The sequence below is a fragment of the Anomaloglossus baeobatrachus genome, chromosome 4 (assembly GCF_048569485.1).
Source record: "Anomaloglossus baeobatrachus isolate aAnoBae1 chromosome 4, aAnoBae1.hap1, whole genome shotgun sequence".
Lineage (NCBI taxonomy): Eukaryota > Metazoa > Chordata > Amphibia > Anura > Aromobatidae > Anomaloglossus > Anomaloglossus baeobatrachus.
In genome coordinates this window covers 643,679,503-643,705,936 of record NC_134356.1, presented here as the reverse complement: position 1 = coordinate 643,705,936, position 26,434 = coordinate 643,679,503, and the positions used below count along the sequence as shown (strand labels likewise).

Below are 26,434 nucleotides of genomic sequence, written 5' to 3'. Positions count from 1 at the left end.
CTTGCAGATGTGTCTTTATAGAGAGCGGAGGGAAAAACTTGCAAATGTGTCTTTATAGAGAGCGGAGGGAAAAACCTGCAGATGTGTCTTTATAGAGGGAGGAGGAAAAACTTGCAGATGTGTCTTTATAGAGAGCGGAGGGAAAAACCTGCAGATGTGTCTTTATAGAGAGCAGAGGTAAAAACCTGCAGATGTGTCTTTATAGAGAGCGGAGGGAAAAACCTGCAGATGTGTCTTTATAGAGAGCGGAGGGAAAAACCTGAGATGTGTCTGTATAGAGGGAGGAGGAAAAACTTGCAGATGTGTCTTTATAGAGAGTGGATGGAAACCTCTGGTTTCAATTGTAGACGGTGGCGTATATCAGTATAGCACAACTTTATATCAGCTGTTATGTAACATCACAGATATCCATCCACTGCTCAGAGACTTTTCTTCTAGGCATCACCCCATTAACCGGCAGGCTGGGATTCTGTGATCTCTCCTTGGATCCCACCACCCTCCAGAAATAGATGCCCTTAAAAAAAAACAAAGCACGGTGAGTATAGGAGTAATAGGCAGCGTCCAGGTTCCCCATAGGATGATCCGGTGGCTGCACCGGAGGGAACACGTCAGCAATCCTCCGCGGGTATCCTCCTAAGGGCTGGTGGGTCTTCATATCAAAGATGGTGACCTGAGTATCAGAGGAAAACAGGATCGTGAGGATGGAGGAGAAAAGAGCTTCCTGGGCAGCCATTCTGACGTCATTTCACAATATCATGTACACATAAAAGTCATCTTTATTATGTTAATAAAGGAGTTGCCACTATCAATCAGAAACAGTGCCACACCCGTCCACAGGTCACATGAGGTAACTGCAGCTCTGCCATCCTGAAGGGAATCTGTGGACCGGCGTGTCACTGCCCACAGGGTCACTGTAACATCATGGCCTCGTATGTTCTTACCATCAACCCAGTAAAGAAGTAGATGGACTCCTGGGTGGGATTGAAGTATGCGGCATCTATCGGGCCACTGATCCCCGGAAACCGCTCATGGATCAGCTGAGGGAATTTACGTCCTTGGGAATCCACAGAGACCACCTTATATTTACCAGAGTGGTATGTCCAGACATGAGCTCCTGCAAAATAATGATTCATTACTCTCCTATCCTTTTACATAAAACCTGTAGAAAGCATGGTCTTGCTGCTCTCATCCTCCACAACAAGATAAAACTGTATTTGGATAGACATCAGTCTAATGTATCCAGTAAAAGTTCCAATGCTGAAGCTCTGTAAACCTGTCAGTCACTCTTTTTGAGTTTCTCTTCATCTGCATTCTGCCAGCACTATAGGTGCAGGAACTTCACTTACCTCCCTTCCCATCATGTACTGCTCTTGCTCTTGTCCAATGTATTCCCTGCTCCACAACTAAAGCCGCCTTTCTGATATACTTATAGCCAGTATTTCCTACAGGAAACCAGAGGCAGAGAGACAATGACCCAACCCCGCTTCCTGTAGAGTCACAGACCTGCCCCCGCTTCCTATAGAGTCACAGACCTGCCCTCACTTCCTGTAGAGTCACAGACCTGCCCCCACTTCCTGTAGAGTCACAGACCTGCCCCCACTTCCTGTAGAGTCACAGACCTGCCCCCACTTCCTGTAGAGTCACAGACCTGCCCCCACTTCCTGTAGAGTCACAGACCTGCCCCCACTTCCTGTAGAGTCACAGACCTGCCCCCACTTCCTGTAGAGTCACAGACCTGCCCTCACTTCCTGTAGAGTCACAGACCTGCCCTCACTTCCTGTAGAGTCACAGACCTGCCCCCACTTCCTGTAGAGTCACAGACCTGCCCCCACTTCCTGTAGAGGCACAGACCTGCCCCCACTTCCTGTAGAGTCACAGACCTGCCCTCACTTCCTGTAGAGTCACAGACCTGCCCTCACTTCCTGTAGAGTCACAGACCTGCCCTCACTTCCTGTAGAGTCACAGACCTGCCCTCACTTCCTGTAGAGTCACAGACCTGCCCTCACTTCCTGTAGAGTCACAGACCTGCCCCCACTTCCTGTAGAGTCACAGACCTGCCCTCACTTCCTGTAGAGTCACAGACCTGCCCTTACTTCCTGTAGAGTCACAGACCTGCCCCCACTTCCTGTAGAGTCACAGACCTGCCCCCACTTCCTCTAGAGTCACAGACCTGCCCTCACTTCCTGTAGAGTCACAGACCTGCCCTTACTTCCTGTAGAGTCACAGACCTGCCCCCACTTCCTGTACAGTCACAGACCTGCCCCCACTTCCTGTAGAGTCACAGACCTGCCCTCACTTCCTGTAGAGTCACAGACCTGCCCTTACTTCCTGTAGAGTCACAGACCTGCCCCCACTTCCTGTAGAGTCACAGACCTGCCCCCACTTCCTGTAGAGTCACAGACCTGCCCTTACTTCCTGTAGAGTCACAGACCTGCCCTCACTTCCTGTAGAGTCACAGACCTGCCCCCACTTCCTGTAGAGTCACAGACCTGCCCTCACTTCCTGTAGAGTCACAGACCTGCCCCACTTCCTGTAGAGTCACAGACCTGCCCCCACTTCCTGTAGAGTCACAGACCTGCCCTCACTTCCTGTAGAGTCACAGACCTGCCCTCACTTCCTGTAGAGTCACAGACCTGCCCTCACTTCCTGTAGAGTCACAGACCTGCCCTCACTTCCTGTAGAGTCACAGACCTGCCCCCACTTCCTGTAGAGTCACAGACCTGCCCTCACTTCCTGTAGAGTCACAGACCTGCCCTCACTTCCTGTAGAGTCACAGACCTGCCCTCACTTCCTGTAGAGTCACAGACCTGCCCCCACTTCCTGTAGAGTCACAGACCTGCCCTCACTTCCTGTAGAGTCACAGACCTGCCCTCACTTCCTGTAGAGTCACAGACCTGCCCTCACTTCCTGTAGAGTCACAGACCTGCCCCCACTTCCTGTAGAGTCACAGACCTGCCCTCACTTCCTGTAGAGTCACAGACCTGCCCTCACTTCCTGTAGAGTCACAGACCTGCCCTCACTTCCTGTAGAGTCACGGACCTGCCCTCACTTGCTGTAGAGTCACAGACCTGCCCTCACTTCCTGTAGAGTCACAGACCTGCCCCCACTTCCTGTAGAGTCACAGACCTGCCCCCACTTCCTGTAGAGTCACAGACCTGCCCTCACTTCCTGTAGAGTCACAGACCTGCCCTCACTTGCTGTAGAGTCACAGACCTGCCCTCACTTCCTGTAGAGTCACAGACCTGCCCCCACTTCCTGTAGAGTCACGGACCTGCCCTCACTTGCTGTAGAGTCACAGACCTGCCCTCACTTCCTGTAGAGTCACAGACCTGCCCCCACTTCCTGTAGAGTCACAGACCTGCCCCCACTTCCTGTAGAGTCACAGACCTGCCCCCACTTCCTGTAGAGTCACAGACCTGCCCTCACTTCCTGTAGGAAGACAAAGACCCACTTTCAACACCTATGATCTGTCCGATTTACTTGGATTTAAGTTGCCATTCACTCTTTTTGGCTGGGCATTTCCTCTTCATCAGTAATCTGTAGGTGCAGAAACTTGTTGTTCATCACTTCCCAGAAAGCGTTGCACCTGCCATTGTCTAGTGGCTTGCCTGCTCTGAACTGAAAGCTTGCCTAATGCAAGGACCTGACTCCACTTCCTTTAGAGGGACAAAGTAATAGAGAGGTGCCTCCACTTACTATAGAGAGACGAAGACCCACCTTCACTTCCTTGTAGAGACATAGAACCGCCCTCCACTTCCTCTAGAGAGACAAAGTCCTGCCCCCACTTCCGGTTAGAAAGACATAGAATCGCCCTCCATTTCCTGTAGAGAAACAAACATCCACCTCCACTTTCTCTGGAAAGACATGTGTGATGCCCTGGACTAGCCAGGGATCACAGGTAGTCCCACGCACCACACCCCACCCTAATAAGGTAATAGCAGCAACACATTGAAACCCTGAGTCGCCCCTCCCAGGTCCTGATGTTCACACCCGGTGGGGCGGAGTCAGGTGGCTGGCCATGCCCACCGAGGAGTTCGGATGGCCTGGGGCAGGAACACAAGACAGAACAGTGTTGACAGTTGACAGAGGACGAGTGGAGGAGAAAACTGGGAACTGTCAGGGGCCTGGGTAGGAGCCTAGGTACCCTTTTCGGCCAGGAGGCAGATGGTAGTGGCCGCCTGCAGGAGACCAGGAAGACGACCAGTGAAACGGCAAGGGATCGGGACAGGGTAGTGGCCCGCTGGAACCGAACCGGGGAGCCAACTAGATACCGGAGCACCAGGCAGGGTACTCAGACCCCGAATTAGTCCAGAAGCCACTGGATCTTAGTCAAATTAACTGATTGCGGTCTGGACCTCAGGGTCCTTTCCCACCTAAGTCACAATTGAAGGCAACAGCCCAACCAGCATGGATAAGTGCCACCGCCAAGGGCCAGAGATACTGAAATAGCATGTATTCAACACCAATAGGTATCAGAATGGAACTTTTACATGTGTGATTAATGTGAAAATAGCAACATGTGAAATTTACAACTTAGTTTTAATTGAGTTGTATTAAGAAATATAGCAATAGGTGCAAACAGTGATCCACACACCAATTTAAAACCTGAAAATGATGAGGCCAATCAAGGATTATAGCGCCATCACTTTCATGATGTAACACAGGTAAGAAAGAGGGTAGAATACCCTGTATATAAATGACCCGTCCAATATCATCAGCTGTAGGGATACTGGGTGATTGTGGCCTACAATATTATGAGAGGCTTTACAACAATGATATTGAGCAAAAAATAAATAAATAGCTGCCTAGCTGTAGAATCACAAACTGTACATTATCAGACAGAGGGACACCTCAATAGGTGTATACAATATAAAATAGGGTATCCAATAGATGGTGACTTTGGATGGATCTAGTATAATCAGAAAAGAACCCTGTCTGTCGATAGGCAATAGGCAACAATTACTACGCAGTGTTATAGACACAAAAAAAGGAGTGATCTCACCCAATTCCTATGTCCTGTTCAGGGGTCAAATTTCTCCTGTGTTACCGAAATCCATGGGTCAGGGTGACGGGAGTAGTGGCTTGGTCGCTGGCCCTTTCAGGGATAAAGTTGACCCTTTTTCACAATATACTCCCGCCCTGACAAGGGCAGTCCACAGCTGGCTCTGTTGTGGCTAGCCCTAGTATCCAGACCAAGTGCCTCCCGACGCGTTTCACATCGTATCATATGCTCATCAGGGGAGGTATATGGCACTTGAAAGTGGCGGTAATGGCTCAATGCAGAGCTCAACCCTGTGTGGCCTGGTATCAAATTTGCACCTATTGCTATATTTCTTAATACAACCCAATTAAAAGCTAAGTTTTAAATTTCACATGTTGCTATTTTCACAAGGGCCAGAGATCCAACGGGCCAGCGTCTGCGGACAAACGGACTCCTCCGGCGTACAAAAGTCGGGGAGTGGACTACCGTAGCTTAGGCATAGGAGTCAAAAGTCACTACACAGAGGTGCAGGAGAAAGGCGGACATTACCAACCGTACTAGGAGAACACGCAGCCGGCTGCGGGCACTGATCATCACCGAACTTGGTTTACCAGTGACTCTTTGTGTGATTATAATCGTGAGTACAACAGTGCCATCAGGCACAGCACCGCAACATTCCGCCCTGCACCCCGGCCCTCGCCAACCGGGCCCCGGGACCAACATCCCCTACCCACGGAGGGGTCAACACCTAGCTGCGCCATTACACCACTCCCGGGAGCCCCTATACCTTCACCGCAGCGGTGGTGTCTACAATCACCACGACCCGTGGGTGGAGTCACGAACTTTACCAATACCGCAGCTTCGGCCGTGAACCGTCCACCACACCACCCCTAACCATAGCGCCAGCAAGATCACCCCCTTTTTGGAGCGACGTGACCCCCGGTCCGGAAGTGCTCGAGCCACCGACAACCCGAGCCCGGATCCGAGCGGCTCGGCAGGCAGCCTAGCCCCCAGGGCGGTACACATGGACCTGCCCCCACTTCCTGTAGAAAGACAAGGACCTAAACACTTCTTGTAGAGAGACAAGGACCTGCCCCGACTTCCTGTAGAGAAACAAAGAGCAATTCCCAATTCTTATAGAGGGACACAGATCAAGACTCCACTTCCTGTCGAGAGACAATGACCCACTTCCACTTCCTGTAGACAAAAATCCTCCTTCACTTCCTGCCCCACTTTCTGTATAGAGACATAGAACCGCCCTCCTTGTAGAAAGACAAAGACCCACCTCTACTTCCTCTAGAAAGACAAGGACCTTCTCCCACTTACTCTAGAGAGACAAAGACTCTCCCCACTTATTCTAGAGAAACAAACATCCACCCTCACTTCCTGTGGAGAGACAAAGACCCACCTCCACTTCCTCAGAAAAGACAAGGACCTGCCCTCACTTCCTGTAGCGACACAAAGACCTACCCCTACCTCTACCTGTAGAGGGATATCAAACTGGACTCCAATTCCTGTTGAGAGACAATGATCCACTACCATTTTCTGTAGACAAAAACCCAACTCCACTTCATGTACAGAGAAAAAGACTTGCCCCTACTTTCTACATAGAGACATAGAACCGGCCTCCACTTCTTGTAGAGAGGCAAAGACCCACCTCCACTTTCTATGAACAAGACAAGGACCTGCCTCCACTTCCTGTAGAAAAACAAGGACCTGCCTTTACTTTCTGTAGAGAAACAAGGACCTGCTTCCACTTCCGGTAGAGAAACAAGGACCTGCTTCCACTTCCGGTAGAGAAACAAGGACCTGCTTCCACTTCCGGTAGAGAAACAAGGACCTGCTTCCGCTTCCTGTAGAGAAACAAAGACCCACCCCCAATTCCTGTAGAGCGGCATAGAACCCGACTACATGTCCTGTGGAGAGACAACGACCTGCTTCCACTTCCTGTAGACAAAAACCCACCTTCTCTTCCTATACAGTGAAAAAGACCTGCCCCCATTTTCTGTATAGAGACAAAGAACTGCCATCCACTTCTTGTAGAGTTACAAAGACCCACCTCCACTTCCCAAAACCAGTGGTCCCCAACCTTTCTGACCTTGGGAGCCACATTCAGCTCTGAGAGAGGGTTCTGAGCCACATCCCACACCCGCCCCTCCTCACAGTATTGACACTCAGAGCCCCCATTACTACTGGTAGTATAATGACAGCCAAACCTTTTAAGCATAAATCAGATTGAGGCAGTATACCAAACCAGGTGTTCCCACTATACCCCACATTCAGATCTGCTCTTCTCTGGGGGCTACTTGCAAAAGTCAACATCTGGAGACCTGCGTTTTTTAATGTATCAGGCTTAGACAGCTGTGAGTCACACATCACAGGCCCGCAAGCCACATGTGGCTCCCGAGCTAGATGTTGGGGACTCTATAAGGACCCTATAATTACCAAAGAACAACGGGTCTTTACTTGGCTTGGGAATCACACAAATATGCTCCATGGGAGATTTTTTAGGGCAACGGGTTCCTGCACTATAGGGTTAAAGAGGCTGTTCACTATTTTAACATTGATGGCTTATCCTTAGCATAGGCCGGTCTGACCCCGGTCTGATCGACAAGGGTCTGACACTTGACACCCCTGCCGATCAGCTGCTCCTGGTGCCGGTGCCGGCAGCAGATGGCCAGAAATGCTCAGTTCCGGTGCTGCCCCGTCTTCTGATAGCGGCTGCAGCCGGGTACTGCACATCCGCCTACTATTCAAATCAATCACAGGCGGATGTGCAGTTTTTCCCATATAAGAATTCTTAGTGTCCTGTAAAGAAATAGAATAGTGACTGACCTGTAAAGAAATAGGTTTCTTGTTCAGTTAAACTCCAGATTTGCAGAACGGCGTCCATCTTGCTTTGCAGCGGGATCCCCCACTCTCTAGTAATCAGTCTTGGGTCTCGAGAGCGCGTTCTATTATTTTTGTTTTCATACATCCAGGACCATCGCCCTCTAAGAAAGAACGTGTTGAACCTCAACTTCTGCGCCCCCCCGGGACTGTGCCTTGTCCATAGCCAATCAAAGACGGCATCAAATGCCCCTTCACAAACCCCTGAAAAAAAGCGTAAGACACTGAGCATTATGAGAAAACAGAGGGGGTTCTCGGATCAGGATCATCGTCATCTCTTGGCCTTTCTCTGTTTCCTTCTCTCTGTAGATGTCTCTGCCATCGTCTCACCATAAAGTGTCTGAATATCTCTCCTGTCTCCGGTGCTCAGTTCCAAGCGGCTTCCATCTGTATCGTATGAGGGGGCCATCACTGAATCTGGTCGGGTACTATGAGGTAACCCCAGGATATGTCCAATCTCATGCACCACCACCTAAGAGGGGACAAAATAAATCACAATCTAGTAGTAGAAGTAAAACCATTATAAAATATCATCACTTTTTTTTGTTCAAAGTTATTCCGCTTCAGTCCATCCAATGGTTTTATAAATATTAAAAAAAATAAATAAATCTGAAAGTTGTGCATTTGTATTCAACCCCTTGAGGCAATATTTTGTAGGACCACCTTTGCTGTGATTACTACTGCAATTCTTTTGGGGGATGTTTCTACCAGTTTTGCACATCTAGATGCTGAAAATTTGTGTCCATTCTTCTTCTTACAGGTTTACCCCAGGATTGTCTTGGATTTCTCTCCATCCATCTTCCCGTCATCGCTGACCAGCCTCCCTGCCCCTGTTCTGTCCCCACTTAAAGGCGATGGAAGGTGCGTAGTTGTGAGAGGTTGTGAGAGTCTTACCTTCGTTTTTCCTATAGGTAGGGCAGACAGGACCTTGAGCACTCCAGAGTGAAAACATGCACATGCTGAGATGAAACAATGGTGGTTTATTTTCTCCAAAGGTTAGGACATGCAGAGTGCAGTAATCCAAGTACTTGGCATTGTAATTCTCCAGCGATGCTTGCCTCTGAAGCTACTACGTGGTCAGAAGACTTTGCTTCTAGTAGCTCCTATAAGGGATCTTGCTCTCACAAAAGTTCTGGCTGGAATGAACATCCCAGGAAGTGATGCAAGAGGGTCATCAGACACTCCCATGGGCTGGGCAAAAGAAACAGAGGAGCTGAAAAGTCTGACCAGTAGATGGCAGCAGAGACAGGCATGAAAAAAAACATTAAATAACAGTTTTAACTAAGACAATTAGAAACAGCACACTCCCCGTCTGAAATTCACTTTGGGGTTTTCACTATTGAGTCCATAAAACAACCTGAAAGGAAAGGCATGTTAAATGCAAAAACAAGCTCAATTGAGTCCAAAACAAGAAGGATGGCTCAAAGTTCAGGTCCGGTAGCGTTCATCCTGTAGGGACGCTCTCTATGGGCAAAAACAGAACAAGTTCGTGGATTGGCCTTGCAAAGGTCTTCGTCTCACCTTTCCTGATGACCTTTAGCTCCACCTTCCGAACATTGCCGTCCTGACTAGGCAGTATCCTAGTAATTAGTCCCATAGGCCAGTCAGTCCTTTCTGTGGTCTGATCTTTCATGAGGACTAGGTCTCCTTCCTTGAGGTTCGGCTTGGGATGTCGCCACTTCTTTCTTCCTTGAAGAATGGTGAGGTATTCCTTCCTCCATCGGTTCCAGAAGTAGTCAGCCAAGTATTGAACCCGTTTCCAGTGTTTTTGATAAGTGTTCGCGTGGGTGAACTCTCCGCTGGGCATTACCGCGTTGTCAGTTTTTTGGGTAATGAGAATAGTAGGAGTTAATATGGTTGGTGTTTCTGGATCCATGGTCACCGGCACAAGGGGTCTTGAATTGATAATGGCTGAGACTTCAGCTAAAAGAGTGACTAGAGTCTCATGTGTGAGTCTTGAGGAATTGACGTCCATTAGCATGGAGTTCAAGATGTTGCGTGAAATCCCGATCATCCTCTCCCAGGAGCCTCCCATGTGAGAACTGTGAGGGGGATTGAAGATCCAGGTGCAACCTTTCTCTGCCAGCTGATCTTGGATAGGTTTGGTGTCGATGTTCAGTTCTCTACATGCACCGACGAAGTTGCTTCCACGGTCAGACCTCAGCTGTTTCACTGGTCCTTTGATGGCAAGGAACCTTCTCAAGGCGTTGATTAGGCTGGAGGTATCCATGGACTCTAACACCTCAATGTGAACGGCTCGAACACTCATGCAGGTGAATAACACGGCCCACCGCTTGCTGTTTGCTTGGCCTCCGCGAGTTCTGCGTGTGGACACCATCCATGGTCCGAAAACGTCTAGGCCCACGTAGGTGAAAGGTGGCTCTGTGGAAAGTCTGTCTGTAGGCAAGTCAGCCATTTGCTGGTACAGTTGTTTTCCTCTCGCTTTACGACAGTGCACACAATCGTGTAGTATTCGTGCTACACGTCTCTTCATTCCAATAATCCAGAGGCCTGTAGACCGTAAAGCACCTTCTGTAATTTGCCTGCCTTGGTGTTCAGTCTTTTCATGGTGGTGTCGGATCAGCAAGACTGTAACATGGTGTTTGTTGGGAATGATGAGAGGATTTTGTTCTGCAACTCCAAGATGAGCCTGATTTAAACGACCACCAACTCTCAGTAAGCCGAAACTGTCGATGACTGGGTTTAAATTGGCAAGAGGACTTCTTAATGGAATCTGCTGTTTGTTGTATAAACACTTCCATTCTATGGCGAATTCACTCTGTTGGAGGTGGCGTATTATGAGGGACTCGCTATGGGAGATGTCCTCAGCAGAAAGGGCTTTGTGGCAGACATGCCAGCGATGACAGTCTTTGGTTTTAAGGTCCGTATGATAGCATCTGGCGATGTGCACTAACCTAGCGACAGTCCTGACGAGCCTCATCCAGCTGGAGAAACGTTCAAAACGTTGGCAACCGAGGTTGGAAGTTTTTTCTGCACTGGTGGCCAGGGTATTGACTTCAGCTCGGACATCTGGATCGTTGTCTGGATCTAGGATGCTGAAGGCTTCCTGGACACCTTCTTCTGACTGTCTCAGCAGGAACTCTGGACCTGTAAGCCAAGAAGAGTTAGCAAAGGAACTTATAGACGTAGGTCTAGTTGCGTGATCTGCTGGATTCAGTTCGGTTGGTATGGGTTCTGCTAGGTTGTTGCGGACTTCCTTGTCCATAAAGGAGACGCTATGTTCTCTCATTTCAGGCTTGCTGTTCATAGAACGCTGAAGAGAGTTAAATCTGGTCTGAGCTTGAGCTCGGTTGTTTGGGAGTCTTCCCTTGGTAGATCGGGAGGGTAATGGAGAGTGGTTGGTTTTGTCTTTAGAAAACTCACAGTCCATTATTCCGATTAATTCTCTGTCCTCTACTGACAAGGCTGCTTTATCGTCGTCCTTGGTTGTGAGAAAGACTGATCTTCCCAAGTTGTCGATATGCAGAGAAGAAGCGATGTCAGGTAGCTGTATTGTGTCTGGAGACTTCTCTTTCACTTCATAGTGATGAGGACATGGCTTTAAGCAGGTTGTGCGCCCATCTCCATGCACATAAGTCTTGAAGGAATCAATTTCTGATCGATCAACACACACATTTCCTATGACTACCCATCCCAAGTCCAGTCTCTGGGCGTATGGTGCATAGTCAGGCCCATTACACTGCTGTCGCACCTTGTGTACCCTTAGATTGTCTCTGCCGAGCAGGAGTAGAATCTCTGCGTTATTGTCCAGAGGTGGGATAACACTAGCGAGGTGTCTTAGGTGTGGTAGATGAAATGCAGCTTCTGGGGTAGGAATTTCATTCCTGTGGCTGGGTATTTGGTCACATTCAACGAGCGTTGGTAGAGGTATTTCAGTCTTCCCATTGATAGGAGAAGCAATGAATCCCTGGGCTCTTCTGCCGCTAGTCTCAATGCGACCTGAGCAGGTGTTCAAGGTGTAGGGTTCTGATGGTCCATTAATTCCGAAGGCTTCAAAGAATTTGGTTCCTGCTAGGGACCGGTTGCTTTGGTCGTCTATGATGGCATACACCTTCATTGCCTTTTCTGGATGTCCCTCGGGATAAACTTTGATGAGGCATATTCGAGCACAACATTTCACCATTTGGCCCTCTCCACATACCTCTGAGCATGAGCAGGAGACGGCTGTGGTGGTGTCAGTCTGATTCTTGGGCTCCCCGCCATGACTTGGAGTGGGAGTGGTGGTGACTGCAGCCGGTGTGTCTCTAGCTAGCTGGGTTGGGTGCATGGCTGAAACGTGTTTTTCGCTATGACACTCCTCACACTTGACAATGGATTTACAGTCCTTAGCCATGTGCTCAAGTGATGCGCAGCATTTGAAACAAATCCCAAGCTCTGTGAGGACTTTCTTGCGCTCCTGCAGGGTTTTAGTTCTAAACCCTCTGCACTTGTTCAGTGAATGCGGTTTTTTATGGATGGGACATTCTTGATTGAAAGACTTATCTCGTGATGAGATGGTGTTCTGTTTATCTGTGCGTGCTGCAGGTGATGGTAGCTCAGTCTTCCTGACACTCACAGTGTTCTTAATGTCTCTGCGTTTGTGTATGGCACCTTCATACCTTGATGATGATGTTGCAGCTGCCGAAGTGTTGAACTCTAGGAAGTCGAGGCTGGGGTCGTTCCTCATCTGGGCCTGCTCGTCAATGAACTTGCAGAACTGAATAAATGGGGGAAAGGTGACGTCATTCATTCTTTTGTACCTTGAGACTGACGTTGCCCATTTCTCCTGCAGACTGTATGGCAGCTTCACCACGATTGGGTTCACTCCATGGGCTGTATCCAGGTAGCACAGCCCAGACAGACGAGGGTCTCTTTTGGCGAGCTCCAGCTCCATGAGCAGATCACTTAGGTCTTGAAGCTTGTGGGCTTCTTTAAGGTTGATCTTTGGGATGTCCTGCAGTCTCTTGAATAGGGCTTTCTCTATTGCTTCTGCGCTGCCAAAGGTGCGTTCCAGTCTCTGCCATGCAGCAGCGAGACCTGCTTCTGCTTGTCCCACATAGACGGTTCTGAGGCTCTTGATACGGTTTGTAGAGCCTGGGCCCAACCACTTGATCAGGAGGTCGAGCTCCTGTTCCGCAGTGAAGTTGAGATTTGCGATGGCTGCCTTGAAAGTTGCTTTCCAGGCCCTGTAGCTCTCTGCACGATCATCGAACTTCGTGAGACTAGTGTTGATTAGCTCTCTGCTCACCATGAACCTGGCAAACTCAGACATATCTGATTTCTCACCACTTGTTGCCACGACGACTCGTGATGCCCCTGGGGCGTATGGGCTGCCTGGCATGAATGGATGAGATGTTCCCGGGTAAAATGACGTTGCTGCAGGGTTGAGCTGTGGTTTAGCCTCTGTAGATTCTGATGACCGCTGCTTGAGCTGTGGAAGTGGGTCAGGAAACACTTGGTTGCCATCTTGCTGTGGTGGCTGTGTTTGAGAGGGCACCTCTTGGTGACTGTTATTAATTTGCTCGGGTGCTTTAGGTGGCACTGGCACTGGTAGAGGTAAGTTGGAGGTTTCGGTGTTGTCGGCTTGGACGGTACTGCAAACCGGGGTTGCTACAGGTAACTGATTCAGTACATAGTCTCTTGTGCGATCAACTGGATTGTCTGCTTCCAGTGGTGGCGAGTGAGCTGGATCAGGACCTTGGATCAATGCTTGCTCAAGTAGTCTCACTTTAGCTAGCGCAACTTCCTCTTCCATCTGTGACCGAAGAATCTTTATCCGAGCCTCCGCTTCTGCCCTTTTGGCTTCCGCTTTAGCAGCTTCTGCTTTTGCATGGGCTTCTGCTTTAGCGGCTTCTGCTTTTGCAAGGGCTTCTGCTTCTGCCCTTTTGGCTTCTGCTTCTGCCCTTTTGGCTTCTGCTTCTGTCCTTTTGGCTTCTTCCTCTACTTCTCTTTCTGTGAAGGAACGTCTCACCTTGGATTCCTCTGCTCTTATGAGGGCCTCTAGTGTCCTGTCGCTCAGGGCTGAGCTTCTTGAGGATGATGACCCGGATGACCGAGAGGAACGTCTAGATGAGGTTGATCGGTGTGATCTGGTTTCTTGCTGGTGAGAGATACGGTGTTCGGCCTTGTCTATGGCATCTTGCACCTTGGCATCTCTTTTCTTGTCCACCTCTTCTGCCTTGCTCAGGTCTGAAAGCGCTTCATCAATTTTAGAGTCTTTTAGAAAGGTAATGTACCTTGTTGACAGTCTCTTGTATCTTTCATGAGCTGTGTTCAGCCGTTCCAGAGCGGCTTGTAAGCATGAGGCATCACCTGATGAGGATTCAAGTCTTGACATGTAATAGGTGACTCGTTCCCACTGTTCTTCCAGGTGTTCACATAGCTCATCTTTCATAGTGTGATAGTTTTCAGCGGCCTTTATCGTGGGTTTGGAAGAGCGCTTCGGTCGGACAACTTGGTCTGCTGAAAGCGTGGGCTCTGCCTCCTGGGCTTCATAATGGACAGTATCAGATTGTATTTGCTCTGTTTCAGCAGTGGGGAACTGTCCAAGGTCTTTTTCAGCCATTTTGATTTAAGGTGTACTGTCTCTTTAAGAAACTTGACTTTTGAATAGGGGTCCAAAAATCGTTGTGCAGCTCTGCAAGGACTCCCTGATGAGATTCCCAAGGTGTCTTTAGTAAGACTTGGGGTTCGCAGTGCAGCGGTGTGCAGTAATGAGGTATAATGTACTGCAAGTCTATAGAAGGGGTATGGCAAGAGGGAAACAGCAGGTGCATAAACTGTCCCTTTACAATGCAAGCAGAGGTGATGGAGGACGTGGCAGATGGGAGAGCTTCCCCTTAGGCTTGTCCAGGCATGCACTGTGCAGGCAGACTAGTGCACAAGGCTTGTTGCTAGGCAGATTACATGGGAAGTTACAGGGTTCTTAGGGATCTGTAGCCGGGGTATTGAGCTCTTAAGCAGTCTTCTGACTTCTGTCCCCACTTAAAGGCGATGGAAGGTGCGTAGTTGTGAGAGGTTGTGAGAGTCTTACCTTCGTTTTTCCTATAGGTGGGGCACACAGGACCAGAGCGCTCCAGAGTGAAAACATGCACATGCTGAGATGAAACAATGGTGGTTTATTTTCTCCAAAGGTTAGGACATGCAGAGTGCAGTAATCCAAGTACCTGGCATTGAAATCTTCCAGTGATGCTTGCCTCTGAAGCTACCACGTGGTCAGAAGACTTTGCTTCTAGTAGCTCCTATAAGGGATCTTGCTCTCACAAAAGTTCTGGCTGGAATGAACATCCCAGGAAGTGATGCAAGAGGGTCATCAGACACTCCCATGGGCTGGGCAAAAGAAACAGAGGAGCTGAAAAGTCTGACCAGTAGATGGCAGCAGAGACAAGCATGAAAAACATTAAATAACAGTTTTAACTAAGAGAAATAGAAACAGCACAGCCCCTGCTGGATAAAAGCCTCTCCACAGCAGAAGCCACCAACATGTGTGATGGTGGGTATGGTGTTTTCAGGGTGATGTGCAGTGTTAGTTTTCTACCACACACAGCGTTTTACATTTAGTCCAAACAGTTCTCATTTGGCCTCATCTGACCAAAGCACCTTCTTCCACATGCTCGTTGTATCCCTTTCATGTTTTTTTTCAAACTGCAAACAGGACTTCTTATGGCTTGCTTTCAAAAATGGTTTTCTTCTTTCCGCTCTTCTATAAAGGCCAGAGTTTGGAGTATATGACTAATAGTCATCCTATGGACAGATTCTGCCACCTGAGCTGTGGATCTCTGCAGCTTCTACAGTGACCATGGGCCTCTCCCTTCTCACAGCAGTCTGATTAGTGCTTCCCTGGGATCTCAGCTTACGTGAATAGCCATGTCTTGGTTGATTTGCAGTTGTGCTATACTCCTTCCATTTTTGGATAATGAATGGAACAGTGCTCTGTTGGATGTTCAGAGCTTGGGCAATTTGTTTTATAACCCAACACTGCTTTACTCTTCTCCACAACTTTATCCCTGACCTTTCCGGTGTGTTCCTTGGTTTTTATGATGCTGGTTGATCCCTAATGTCCTCATACAAATCTCTGAGGCCTTCACAGAACAGCTGTAGTTATACTGAGAAAAAATTACACAAAGGTGGAAAAAATTTACCAATTAGGTGATGTCTGGGAGCAATTGGTCACTCAGGATTTAAGTTAGGGGTATCAGACTACAGGGGGCTGAATACAAGTGCACGTCATAATTTTCAGATTTATAGTTTTAAAATATTTAAAAAACCATGTATCATTTCCTTTACACTTCACAAATACTTGCTACTTAATGCTGGTATATCACATAAAATCCTAATAATAGACATTTAAGTACGTTGGTGTAAAGTGAAAAAAATGTGGAAATGTTCACGGGGTATGAATATTTTTTTCAAGGCACTGTAGGTGGCCCATTGTAAACTTAAGTCAGACTACCCAACAGGATGGTCTCCAAAAATTTAGCATGATTGATGCTTTGCTGCCACTAGTGATAATCGGCTATACAGTACAGACCAAAAGTTTGGACACACCTTCTCATCTCTAGAACAACTGTTAAGAGGAGACTTTGTGCAGCAGCCTTCATGGTAAAATAGGTGCTAGGAAACCACTGCTCAGGACAGGCAACAAGCAGAAGAGACTTGTTTGGGCAAAAGAACACAAGGAATGGACATTAGACCAGTGGAAATCTGTGCTCTGGTCTGATGAGTCCAAATTTGAGATCTTTGGATCAAACCACCGTGTCTTTGTAGAAAAGGTGAACGGATGGACTCTACATGGCTTGTTCCCACTGTGAAGCATGGAGGAGGAGGTGTGATGGTGTGGGGGTGATTTGCTGGTGACACTGTTGGGGATTTATTCATAACTGAAGGCATACAGAACCAGCATGGCTACCACAGCATCTTGCAGCGGCGTGCTATTGCATCCAGTTTGCGTTTAGTTGAACCATCATTTATTTTTCAACAGGACAATGACCCCAAACACCTCCAGGCTGTGTAAGGGCTATGTGACTAAGAAGGAGAGTGATGGGGTGCTACGCCAGATGACCTGGTCTCCACAGTCACCAGACCTGAACCCAATCGAGATGGTTTGTGGTGAGCTGGACTGCAGAGTGAAGGCAAAAGGGCCAACAAGTGCTAAGCATCTCTGGGAACTCCTTCAAGACTGTTGCAAAACCATTTCCGGTGACTTCCTCTTGAAGCTCATCAAGAGAATGCCAAGAGTGTGCAAAGCAGTAATCAAAGCAAAAGGTGGCTACTTTGAAGAACCTAGAATATAAGACTTATTTTCAGTTGTTTCACACTTTTTTAAGTATTTCATTCCACATGTTTTAATTCATTGTTTTGATGCCTTCAATGTGAATCTACAATTTTCAGAGTCCTGAAAAAAAAGAAAACTCTTTGAATGAGAAGGTGTGTCCAGACTTTTGGTCTGTACTGTATATCACCCTCTCTTCTATACTAGTATCGATTTAGTTTAATAAAATACATTTATGTAACACTATAGTTGATTGTTTTCTATGTCTATATTTTTCATCTACTCGTCAACCTTTTATAGAGTACTGCCCTGGCTATGGGTCTTCTGGCACTACCTGTCCCTGGTGTATCCTCTTCTATTTTCAAAGTCAGTCCTTACACTGAACACACAAAGTGACTGTCACACAGAGTTTTGCACAAACTTCGCCGACTGTCATGGTGGCATTGGGCTCTGTTCAGATTGAAGATTCTGACACTCCAGCTGGTGGTTTCTTTGGTGTCCAGGATCAACACAGGCAGACTCAAGCATTGACCTGCTGTGTGCTGATTCATAGGCAGGCTAGCAAGAGTTAATATCTGCTAGTCTGCTTGCTCCTTTAATCACATGTTGTGGGGAGGCCTATCACATCTGCTCCCCTCCTATTTATGCTGGTGGAATCCTTCTACCCATGTCAGCTATAGTTTACTCTATGTTGGTCTGTGAGGTGTGGTGTCACAAACTCTCTGGTGAAAGTTGTTCTTAAGTTGTGCTTAATGCTTGAAGCATTGGAGTTTACCCTTGTTGTTTTGTAGCTTCCTTCCTGCTTTTGTTTTTTTTCTCCTGAATCTCTTATTGTCTTTACCTTTGTGTGTAAGCGCTGGGTGACAGAGTTTTGGTTTTCCCTTGTCTGTCTTTATCTGTGGGTTTAATCACACTCCTGTCTCATCCCTCCCTGGACAAGGGGGTGGGGGAATCAGATCAGGACTGATCAGGAGCAGGGCCAGGAAGGAGACTCAGGCATCTCCACCATTAGGAGTATCCATGAGATTAGGGATAACCTATCATCCCCTAGCTTGAGGGACAGCTTAAGAACCCTGGTTCCCTGCTATCTCAAAGTCAATGTGACAGAATACAATATATTTTCTAATATGTATGCCAGAATCCTCTTTATCACAGTCCAGTGTCCCTATATTATAGTTTCCACTGTACATGTGCTGAAACCAGTGTTGAGTGCATGTGCAGTAGAGGACTTGTCTACAGACGTTTTTCATTTTTATTCTACCATTACTTATTTTTCCTGCCAAGACATGCTGTCACGCTGGGTATGGGGAGAGACACCCAGTAAGTGGACTCCAGGGAATAAGGGAGGCTGAAACACAAAGAGGGGGGGGGGGACCAAGGGCTCCTGCGCTGACCCTGACACTGGGGGGCCCTGCGCTTGCCCGCAAACCACAGGTACCTATAATGGTTAGGACGTGTGGCCCGCCAACATACCCCTGTCTCCTAGCCAGACCCTAGGACTAAATCCCACCACCAACCAATCCACAGAGGGAAAAACAAACACAAAAATTACCAGCAAAAGGGGAAAAAGGAAAAAACAACAACTTATCTTTGAGAGGGAATCTTCAGAATCTACAGCAACAGTAATCTGAATCCACATGCACTCCTCAGCAAGCAACTGCTCCAAGTGAAGAGTATAACCCGCACTGGAGGAGTGAGAGGCCCAACCTTAGAAAGGTCCTTAATTACGGCTGAGGAAAGGCTCCTCCAACCTGGCAAGGAACAGAAAAATAACCTAAATCCAGCCCTTAAAGGGACAGCGTCCATTAATGTCTGGACGATCGTCGGGCCCCTCTGCACCTGGTCCCAGTAGCAGCACCTGAAGGTCCAGACACATTTGTGACACATGCGCAGTAAAAGCAGTGCAAACTATAGTGAAGGCCGTACATGGCCTGGGCTTGTGAATAAGAAAAGCTAAACGATGCCTGCGCATGTGCCAGTTAGGAGGTTTGGAACATGCACAGTGGAAGCGAAAACTAAGGAGTGCACAGAGAGACAAGTGACCTCCAGGCATCACATGGACAGGACGAGATCAGGGAAAAGTGGGCTACTAATGGGTAAGAATTCTACAAGAGACTGCGAAAAAGTCCTAGAATTCAAAATAAAGGTAACTGAGTAATCTGTAATACTTGGCGTGATATTTTTTAATAATTATATGTCCAAGAAAGTGGTCAATCACCTTTAAGTAGCATGATATGTAATACCGGCGCTTACCTTGAGCAGATTAATACCATGCTGGCCGCTGGCTGTGAAGTGCTGGTCATCATTCAGGTGGATTTCTCCGTCATTAGTAGAATGTGCCAGCTCATTGCCATCACCCTCAAACACTTCTGGGCATCCAAAATGTCGACCTGACAAAAGTGCAGCAAGTAAACGAAAGAGGGAAAATAAAGGCTACATCTATCTACCCAGTAATACAGTCAATAGAAACTTTCTTCTTAAAGAAAATCTGTCACAAGGTTTTTCAACCCATGTGAGAGCAGCATGATGTTGGGGGAGAGATCCTGATTCCAGCGATGTGTCACTTACTGGGCTGCTTGCTTGATTTCAAACTGTTTTCTCTGCTGCAGATCTACCAGGTCTCTGAATGCTGAGCTCTGTATAACCCTGCCCACACCACACACTGTGCATAGGCAGAAAGCTGTCAATCAGTGGTAGGGGCGGGGTTCTAAAGAGCTTATGAATATGTATGACTACCTGGCAGCAGTTTAAAGGGAATCTGTCAGCAGGTTTTTGCTACCTCATCTAACAGCAGCATGATGTAGGCAAATAGATCCTGAATTCAAAGATGTATCACTTAGATTACTGTCGGCATCCGTTCGGACACAATCTGAATTTTTAGCTTTAGTCATGTAGCTGAGCCCAGGGAGCTGCTCCCGCCCACACCAGGCTCTCAATAGAGATTGTACATTGACAGTGAGGTGTCAATCACAGAAGGGGGTGTGCCGGAATGCCTAGACCTAGCAATGATAATCACCAAGTAATAAAGCCTTTAGTTTAAGTAAACAACAGCACACAGCCTGATAAGAGAGGTACAGTTGATTTTTATTTTTAACCCCTACAGCATGCTGGCTTCTGCTTACATAGCAAAAACCTGCTGACAGATACCCTATAACTAGTCATCTAGTGATAACTCCACTTATTTTATGAAAGCTACACTAAGCAGCCCAGTAAGTGACACATCGCTGGAATCAGGATCCCTGTCTCTACATTATGCTGCTCTCAGATTAGGTATCAAATACCATTTGACAAATTCCGATTAAAGAGGACCATAGATATTAGTCATAAATATGTTATTATTAACTAGTCTAAATGCTGTTCTTCGCCTGAATAAGTGATTTTTTGTTCTTTTGCTCCTGCACCTCTCTATTCCAGACATTATAAGCCTTTCTTCCCTGCATAAAATCTTCTTGGGGACCACTTTCACTTGGATAATATGACTAGATTTAAATACAGGTAAGAGGGGGCCAAATCAGGAACAGAGAACAGGAGGAACAAAAGGAAAAGAACCACCGCTGTAACCACGGTGAGTATCGGCTTTTTTATTTTACCTGGGGGAAACATGTTAAATCAGAAGGGGTTATCCTAGTAGTGGACAACCCCTTTAATTCAGGAAGAAACAGATTTTAAAAAATTAAAAATAAAATCATATTTTTGACAAGTGGCAGGTAATCTTTAGGAAACTCTATATGTATGACCCCCTCCTGGTATATATGTTCTCTTCCTGGACCCATCCTGGCATATGTGTCCCCAGCCTAATTTATTTGTCCCTTCTCTTTCATATACGTCCTCCGGCTGCTATAATTGTCCCCTTCCTGGGCCCCTCCTGGTATATACAGTATATCCCCATCCTGAGCACATCCTGGTATAAATGTCCCCATCCTGGTTTATTTGTCCCCTCCCTTTCATTTACGTCCTCCTGCTGCTATATATGTTCCCTTCCTGAGACTCTCCTGGTATATATATCTCCATCCTGAGCACATTCTGGTATATATGTCCCCATCCTGGTTTATTTGTCCCCTCCCTTTCATTTACATCCTCCTGCTGCTATACATGTCCCCTTCCTGGGCCCCTCCTGGTATATATATATATATATATATATCCTCATCCTGAGCACATCCTGGTATATATGTCCCCATCCTGGTTTGTCACCTCCCTTTCATTTACGTCCTCCTGCTGCTATATATGTCCTCATCCTGGGCCCCTCCTGGTATATATATCCCCATTCTGAGCACATTCTGGTATACATGTCCCCATCTTGTTTATTTGGCCCCTCCCTTTCATATACGTCCTCCTGCTGCTATATATGTCCCCTTCCTGGGCCCCTCCTGGTATCTATATCCCCATTCTGAGCACATTCTGGTATATACAGTATGTCCCCATCCTGATTTCTGTCCCCTTGAGCAGCTCAATATGCTAAGGTCACTGATTGTTTGCAGTGCTGTCAACGAGATGTCAGTGCTGCAGACGATAACAGACACTGGGATCAGTGGTGGAGAATCAGCACTTGACCAGGGGAGGGGGATTAAAGGACAACTAGTTTTCTTTAAAAACAAACTACTGCAGAGGGACAGGAGTTTTCTAAAAGCAGAAAATACCTTTTAATGACCCTCAACAGACTCAAAATGATGTTTAGAAACCTCATGAATTACTAAAACCTCCATCTTTTGTTACATTAAAAAAACAGAGAGGAGGGGGATGCAGCTGCAGTATCTTCTTTTCTGTGTGTGTTAAAGGGAACCTGTCAGCAGAAATTTCGCCCAAAACCTAAAAGCTTCCCCCTCTGCAGCTCCTGGGCTGCATTCTAGAAAGGTCCCTGTTATTATTGTGCCCCATGTGAGACCAAAATAAAGAGTTTATAAAGCGGTACCTTTTTGTATTCAGATAGTGTAAATGTGACACGGGGGCGGGCTCTCTGGCGTCCGTTATTCTGCCTCCTGGTCCTGTATGCCGCCCCCCATCGCTCCTTTCCATAGCTGATGCACTGCCCACTGCTCCAGCCATCCCCGCGCATGCCCAGTGCCAGTCTCACGGGACTGAGCAGTGTGACCGCTGGTGACGTGTGCGCAGGCAAGTGATTATGGGCGGGGCTGTGATTGTCATCAGAAAGTACCCGCCCATAATCTCGTGAGTGCGCAAACCTCACCAGCGGTCACACTGTGCTCAGGGTACATGCTAGAATGTATGGGCTGCTTCCAGGGATGACGTCCCTTTTGTCACGTGATAGTATTTTGAACACGCCCCTATCACGTGACAAAAGGGACGTCATCCCTGGAAGCAGCCCATACAGTCTAGCATCTACCCTGAGCACAGTGTGACCGCTGGTGAGGTTTGCGCGCTCACGAGATTATGGGCGGGTACTTTCTGATAACAATCACAGCCCCGCCCATAATCACTTGCCTGCGCACACGTCACCAGCGGTCACACTGCTCAGTCCCGTGAGACTGGCACTGGGCATGCGCGGGGATGGCTGGAGCAGTGGGCAGTGCATCAGCTATGGAAAGGAGCGATGGGGGGCGGCATACAGGACCAGGAGGCAGAATAACGGACGCCAGAGAGCCCGCCCTTGTGTCACATTTACAGTATCTGAATACAAAAAGGTAGCACTTTATAGAGTCTTTATTTTGGTCTCACATGGGGCACAATAATAACAGGGACCTTTCTAGAATGCAGCCCAGGAGCTGCAGAGGGGGAAGCTTTTAGGTTTTGGGCGAAATTTCTGCTGACAGGTTCCCTTTAAGCTGCGAGAGGGGAGAAGGAAAAGAAGCAGAGAGCACCCAGCACTGCGCAACCGTCACACCACGAAGAGCCATTCCCTCTAGACAAGAAGAAATCTGCATTTTCCAGTATTTACTGGTGGACAATACAAACTATACAGGCTGCACCCAACATTTCTCTTCTAATTGTGATGTTTATTGGTAGACTCCAGAATGCAATTTCATCTTCCTTACCTGTTCCAAAACCCAATGTAATGTCAGCACTGAGCTCAGATTTGGGCGTCACCTCCCTGAAGGTTAAAGGGGTCACCTCACTCCACCTGCGGAAGGCTTGCCCAATGGTGCGCCTTTGTTCCTCCAATGTCAGATGGGCGCTGTATCCCTCCATCATTAACCGCCAGCTCAGCTTCTTCTTTACAGGTACGAGCGCTGGCACAATAGATGACGATCGTCCCTTTAGGCTTTTGCTCCTCATTAGTGGATGTTTCTTCAGTGGTTGCTTAGACCTCTCTGTGGTATTTGAGTGGAATACTTTACCGGTGAGATAACCGAAAACCACTCGAAAACCTTCAATGTGGGACAAGTTTGCACTTTTTTGGGGCTCTGTAACATTTCGGTTAGACGTTGTCTTTAATAACAGTGGATATTCCGGCGTCATGTTTGTCCTGACGTCAGAGGTCACAGCCTGGGTACAGAAAAGTGGTACAAAATGGATAATTATCTATTGGCTCCATAAGAAAATGACAAGTAGGGATACACTTAAGAGCTATCTTCAGTATTTGTGGCATTTTCAAAGGATCACTGCTTGCTCTATTCTTTTCATAACTCCTTTAGACATGAATGAAAAAGGCTGTAGGCACGCAATGGTCCATGCAGTGGTGGGAATTAGTAAATCGGGGCACAAAACCTCTTTTCTCCAAACACATGAATCTTAGCTTTTAGCCATTTTTGGCATAGAGTCTAGCTGAAAAAAGTCCTTGACCAACACCAATGTCCATCAGAAGCCAACTGGATCCATTGAACGATAAATCTAGCACAGTAGATGTGAAGAGAGCCTATATTTTCTGCCTTAAAGAGAATCTGTCAGCAGGTTTCTGCTATGTAATCTAAGGGGTACATTGCACGCTGCGACATCGCAAGCCGATGCTGCGATGTCGAGCGCGACAGTCCTCGCCCCCGTCGCAGCAGCGATCTCTTGTGATTGCTGCCGTAGTGAACATTATCGCTACGGCAGCTTCACACGCACTTATCTGTCGTGCGACGTCGCTCTGGCCAGTGACCCGCCTCCTTATTAAGGGGGTGGGCCGTGCGGCGTCATGGCGACGTCACACGGCAGGTAGCCAATAGAAGTGGAGGGGCGGAGATGAACGGGACGTAAACATCCCGCCCCCTCCTTCCTTCCGCAGAGCCGGCGTTAGACGCGGTGACGCAGGTAGGAGATGTTCCTCGCTCCTGCGGCTTCATACACAGCGATGTGTGCTGCCGCAGGAACGAGGAACAACATTGTACCTGTCACTGCTGCCAAATTATGAAAATGTCGGACCCTACACCAATCATACGATAACGACGCTTTTGCGCTCGTTAATCATATCAAAAAGGATTTACACACTACGATATCGACAGCGAGGCCGGATGTGTGTCACTTTCGATTTGACCCCACCGATATCGCACCTGCGATGTCGTAGTGTGCAAAGCCCGCCTAACAGCAGCATGATGTAGGGGCTGATACCCTGTTTCCAGGAATGTGTCACTTACTAGGATGTGTGTTGCTGTTTCAATAAAATCAGCGTTTTATCAGCAGGAGATTATCACTACAGGACTAGGTGTCTCATGCTTCCTAGTCCATCTGTTCTGTGTAACCCTATCCCCACCCACTAGCAGACACAGACAGTAGAGGGCCCCTGTGCAAGAACAATATATGGGCCCTTTGCAACCCAATAGCTCATCATAATACGCAATTCCTTCAGCTTTGAAGGTAGAAATGGGCCGCCATATCTCTTAGGTCCCTTTGCGGCCGCATAGGTTGCAGCAATGATATGTCCGTCAACACTCCTACCACTGATTAGCAGCTTTTTGTCAATGCACAGTGTACAACGAAAGCTGCCAATCAGTGGCGTGAGTGGGATTATACAGAGCTCAGAATTCAGAGCTCTGCTGGATCTGCAGCACAGAAAGCAGGGATTGTATTAAAATGACAACATGCAGACCAGCAAGTGACACATCACTGGAATCAGGGTTTCAGCCTCTACACCATTCTGCTCTCAGATTACATAGCAAAAACCTGCTGACAGGTTCCCTTTAAAAGACATTGTCAGACTGTAGCCATAACTGCAATTCAGTGTTCAATGTAAAGAACAATCCCTGCTCATGAGAAGGGTGTAAAGCTCGCGGCCGGTGTAGAGGCAGCGAGCAGGAGTAGTGGACCCACTGGACCACAGGGGAAACCCGGGCTTACCCTTTAGTGGAAGGGGCTTAACTAAGTGCCCACCGCGAGGCAGAGGCCAGGTACTACTCCCAGGGCAGTGACCAGGAATGTGGCAGCTGACCCTCGGGGCAGGTGACGGACACAGGAATAGATGGGTACAGGTGGAGTGACTGAGACAGGCTGGACAGTCGGGTACGGACAGGAATTGCGGACATGGCAGGGACACACGGGTATGGTAAGGCAGGTCCTGGAGACGGACCCAGGGTTAACGATGTCGCGCCCCTGAGGCCTCGGTTGCCACAGGGTACTGCACTTTTTTTAAGGTGCAGTACTCATCCCGGGTCTGGAGGAGGTCAGTGTGGGACATAAGAGAAAACACGGTCGCTGAGGGGAGAGCTTCATTGCTCCCTCGGGATAGGTGCAGTTTAGGGTGCAGAGCCCTAAGGTGGCATACATTTCAGGTTGCACCACCAGGATCTGCCGGGCAGGGGGATTTCAAGTCCCTCTGGCTACCACAAGATCCCAGAGCACAGAGGCAAATAGAGCCCAGAGTCACGATCAAGATCAGGCCCCAAAAAGGACTCGCGGTGACCGCAAACGGGAGGGAAACTAAACAACATCTACTGGGGACCTTGTGTAGCTTCACGCCGCCGGGAACCACACACACAGCGCAAGGAGGAAGGGCCCACAGACTACCGCACCCGTTCTGACCTCTGAAGGATCCGGGATAAGCTGAGGCCCATCACAGCAGAACCCGGAACTCCATGGGCGGCTAACAGACAGCAAGTAAAGACCTTGAACCGCAACCACTGTGTCAGCCCTTCCTTGCCAGCGCCACGCGCTTCGGTGCCAACGGCCATTACCACCACCATTATCCTCCCCTGGGGCCTGGCTCTACATGTGGTGAGCCGAACCATCCAAGCTGCGACACCATCCGCCCCAGAGGACAGCACCCGGAGCGGCCTCTAATCCCTGGCCGCACACCACAGGTGGAGTCACGAGACAACTACTCCCTTCATCCTCAACCCCTTCATCATCCCCATCATCAATCCCATCATCCATCCCTTCGTGGACATCTCCGGGTCACGAAACTGGGCAGGGCCACCCGTCAC

At 48.2% G+C, this 26,434-nt stretch overlaps 1 protein-coding gene across 1 annotated transcript; it reads right to left on the bottom strand.

Annotated features, from left to right (window-relative positions):
• Positions 1 to 335: 335 nt before the first annotated feature.
• Positions 336 to 23,380, bottom strand: LOC142302001 (matrix metalloproteinase-21-like). The gene is made up of 6 exons (XM_075343073.1): positions 23,132 to 23,380; positions 19,395 to 19,531; positions 8,201 to 8,342; positions 7,817 to 8,074; positions 942 to 1,114; positions 336 to 670 (listed from the first exon to the last, which is right to left on the bottom strand). Exons 1-6 carry the CDS (start codon positions 23,370 to 23,372, stop codon positions 389 to 391), a joined length of 1,233 nt encoding a protein of 410 aa, XP_075199188.1. The 5' UTR covers positions 23,373 to 23,380; the 3' UTR covers positions 336 to 388.
• Positions 23,381 to 26,434: the final 3,054 nt, after the last annotated feature.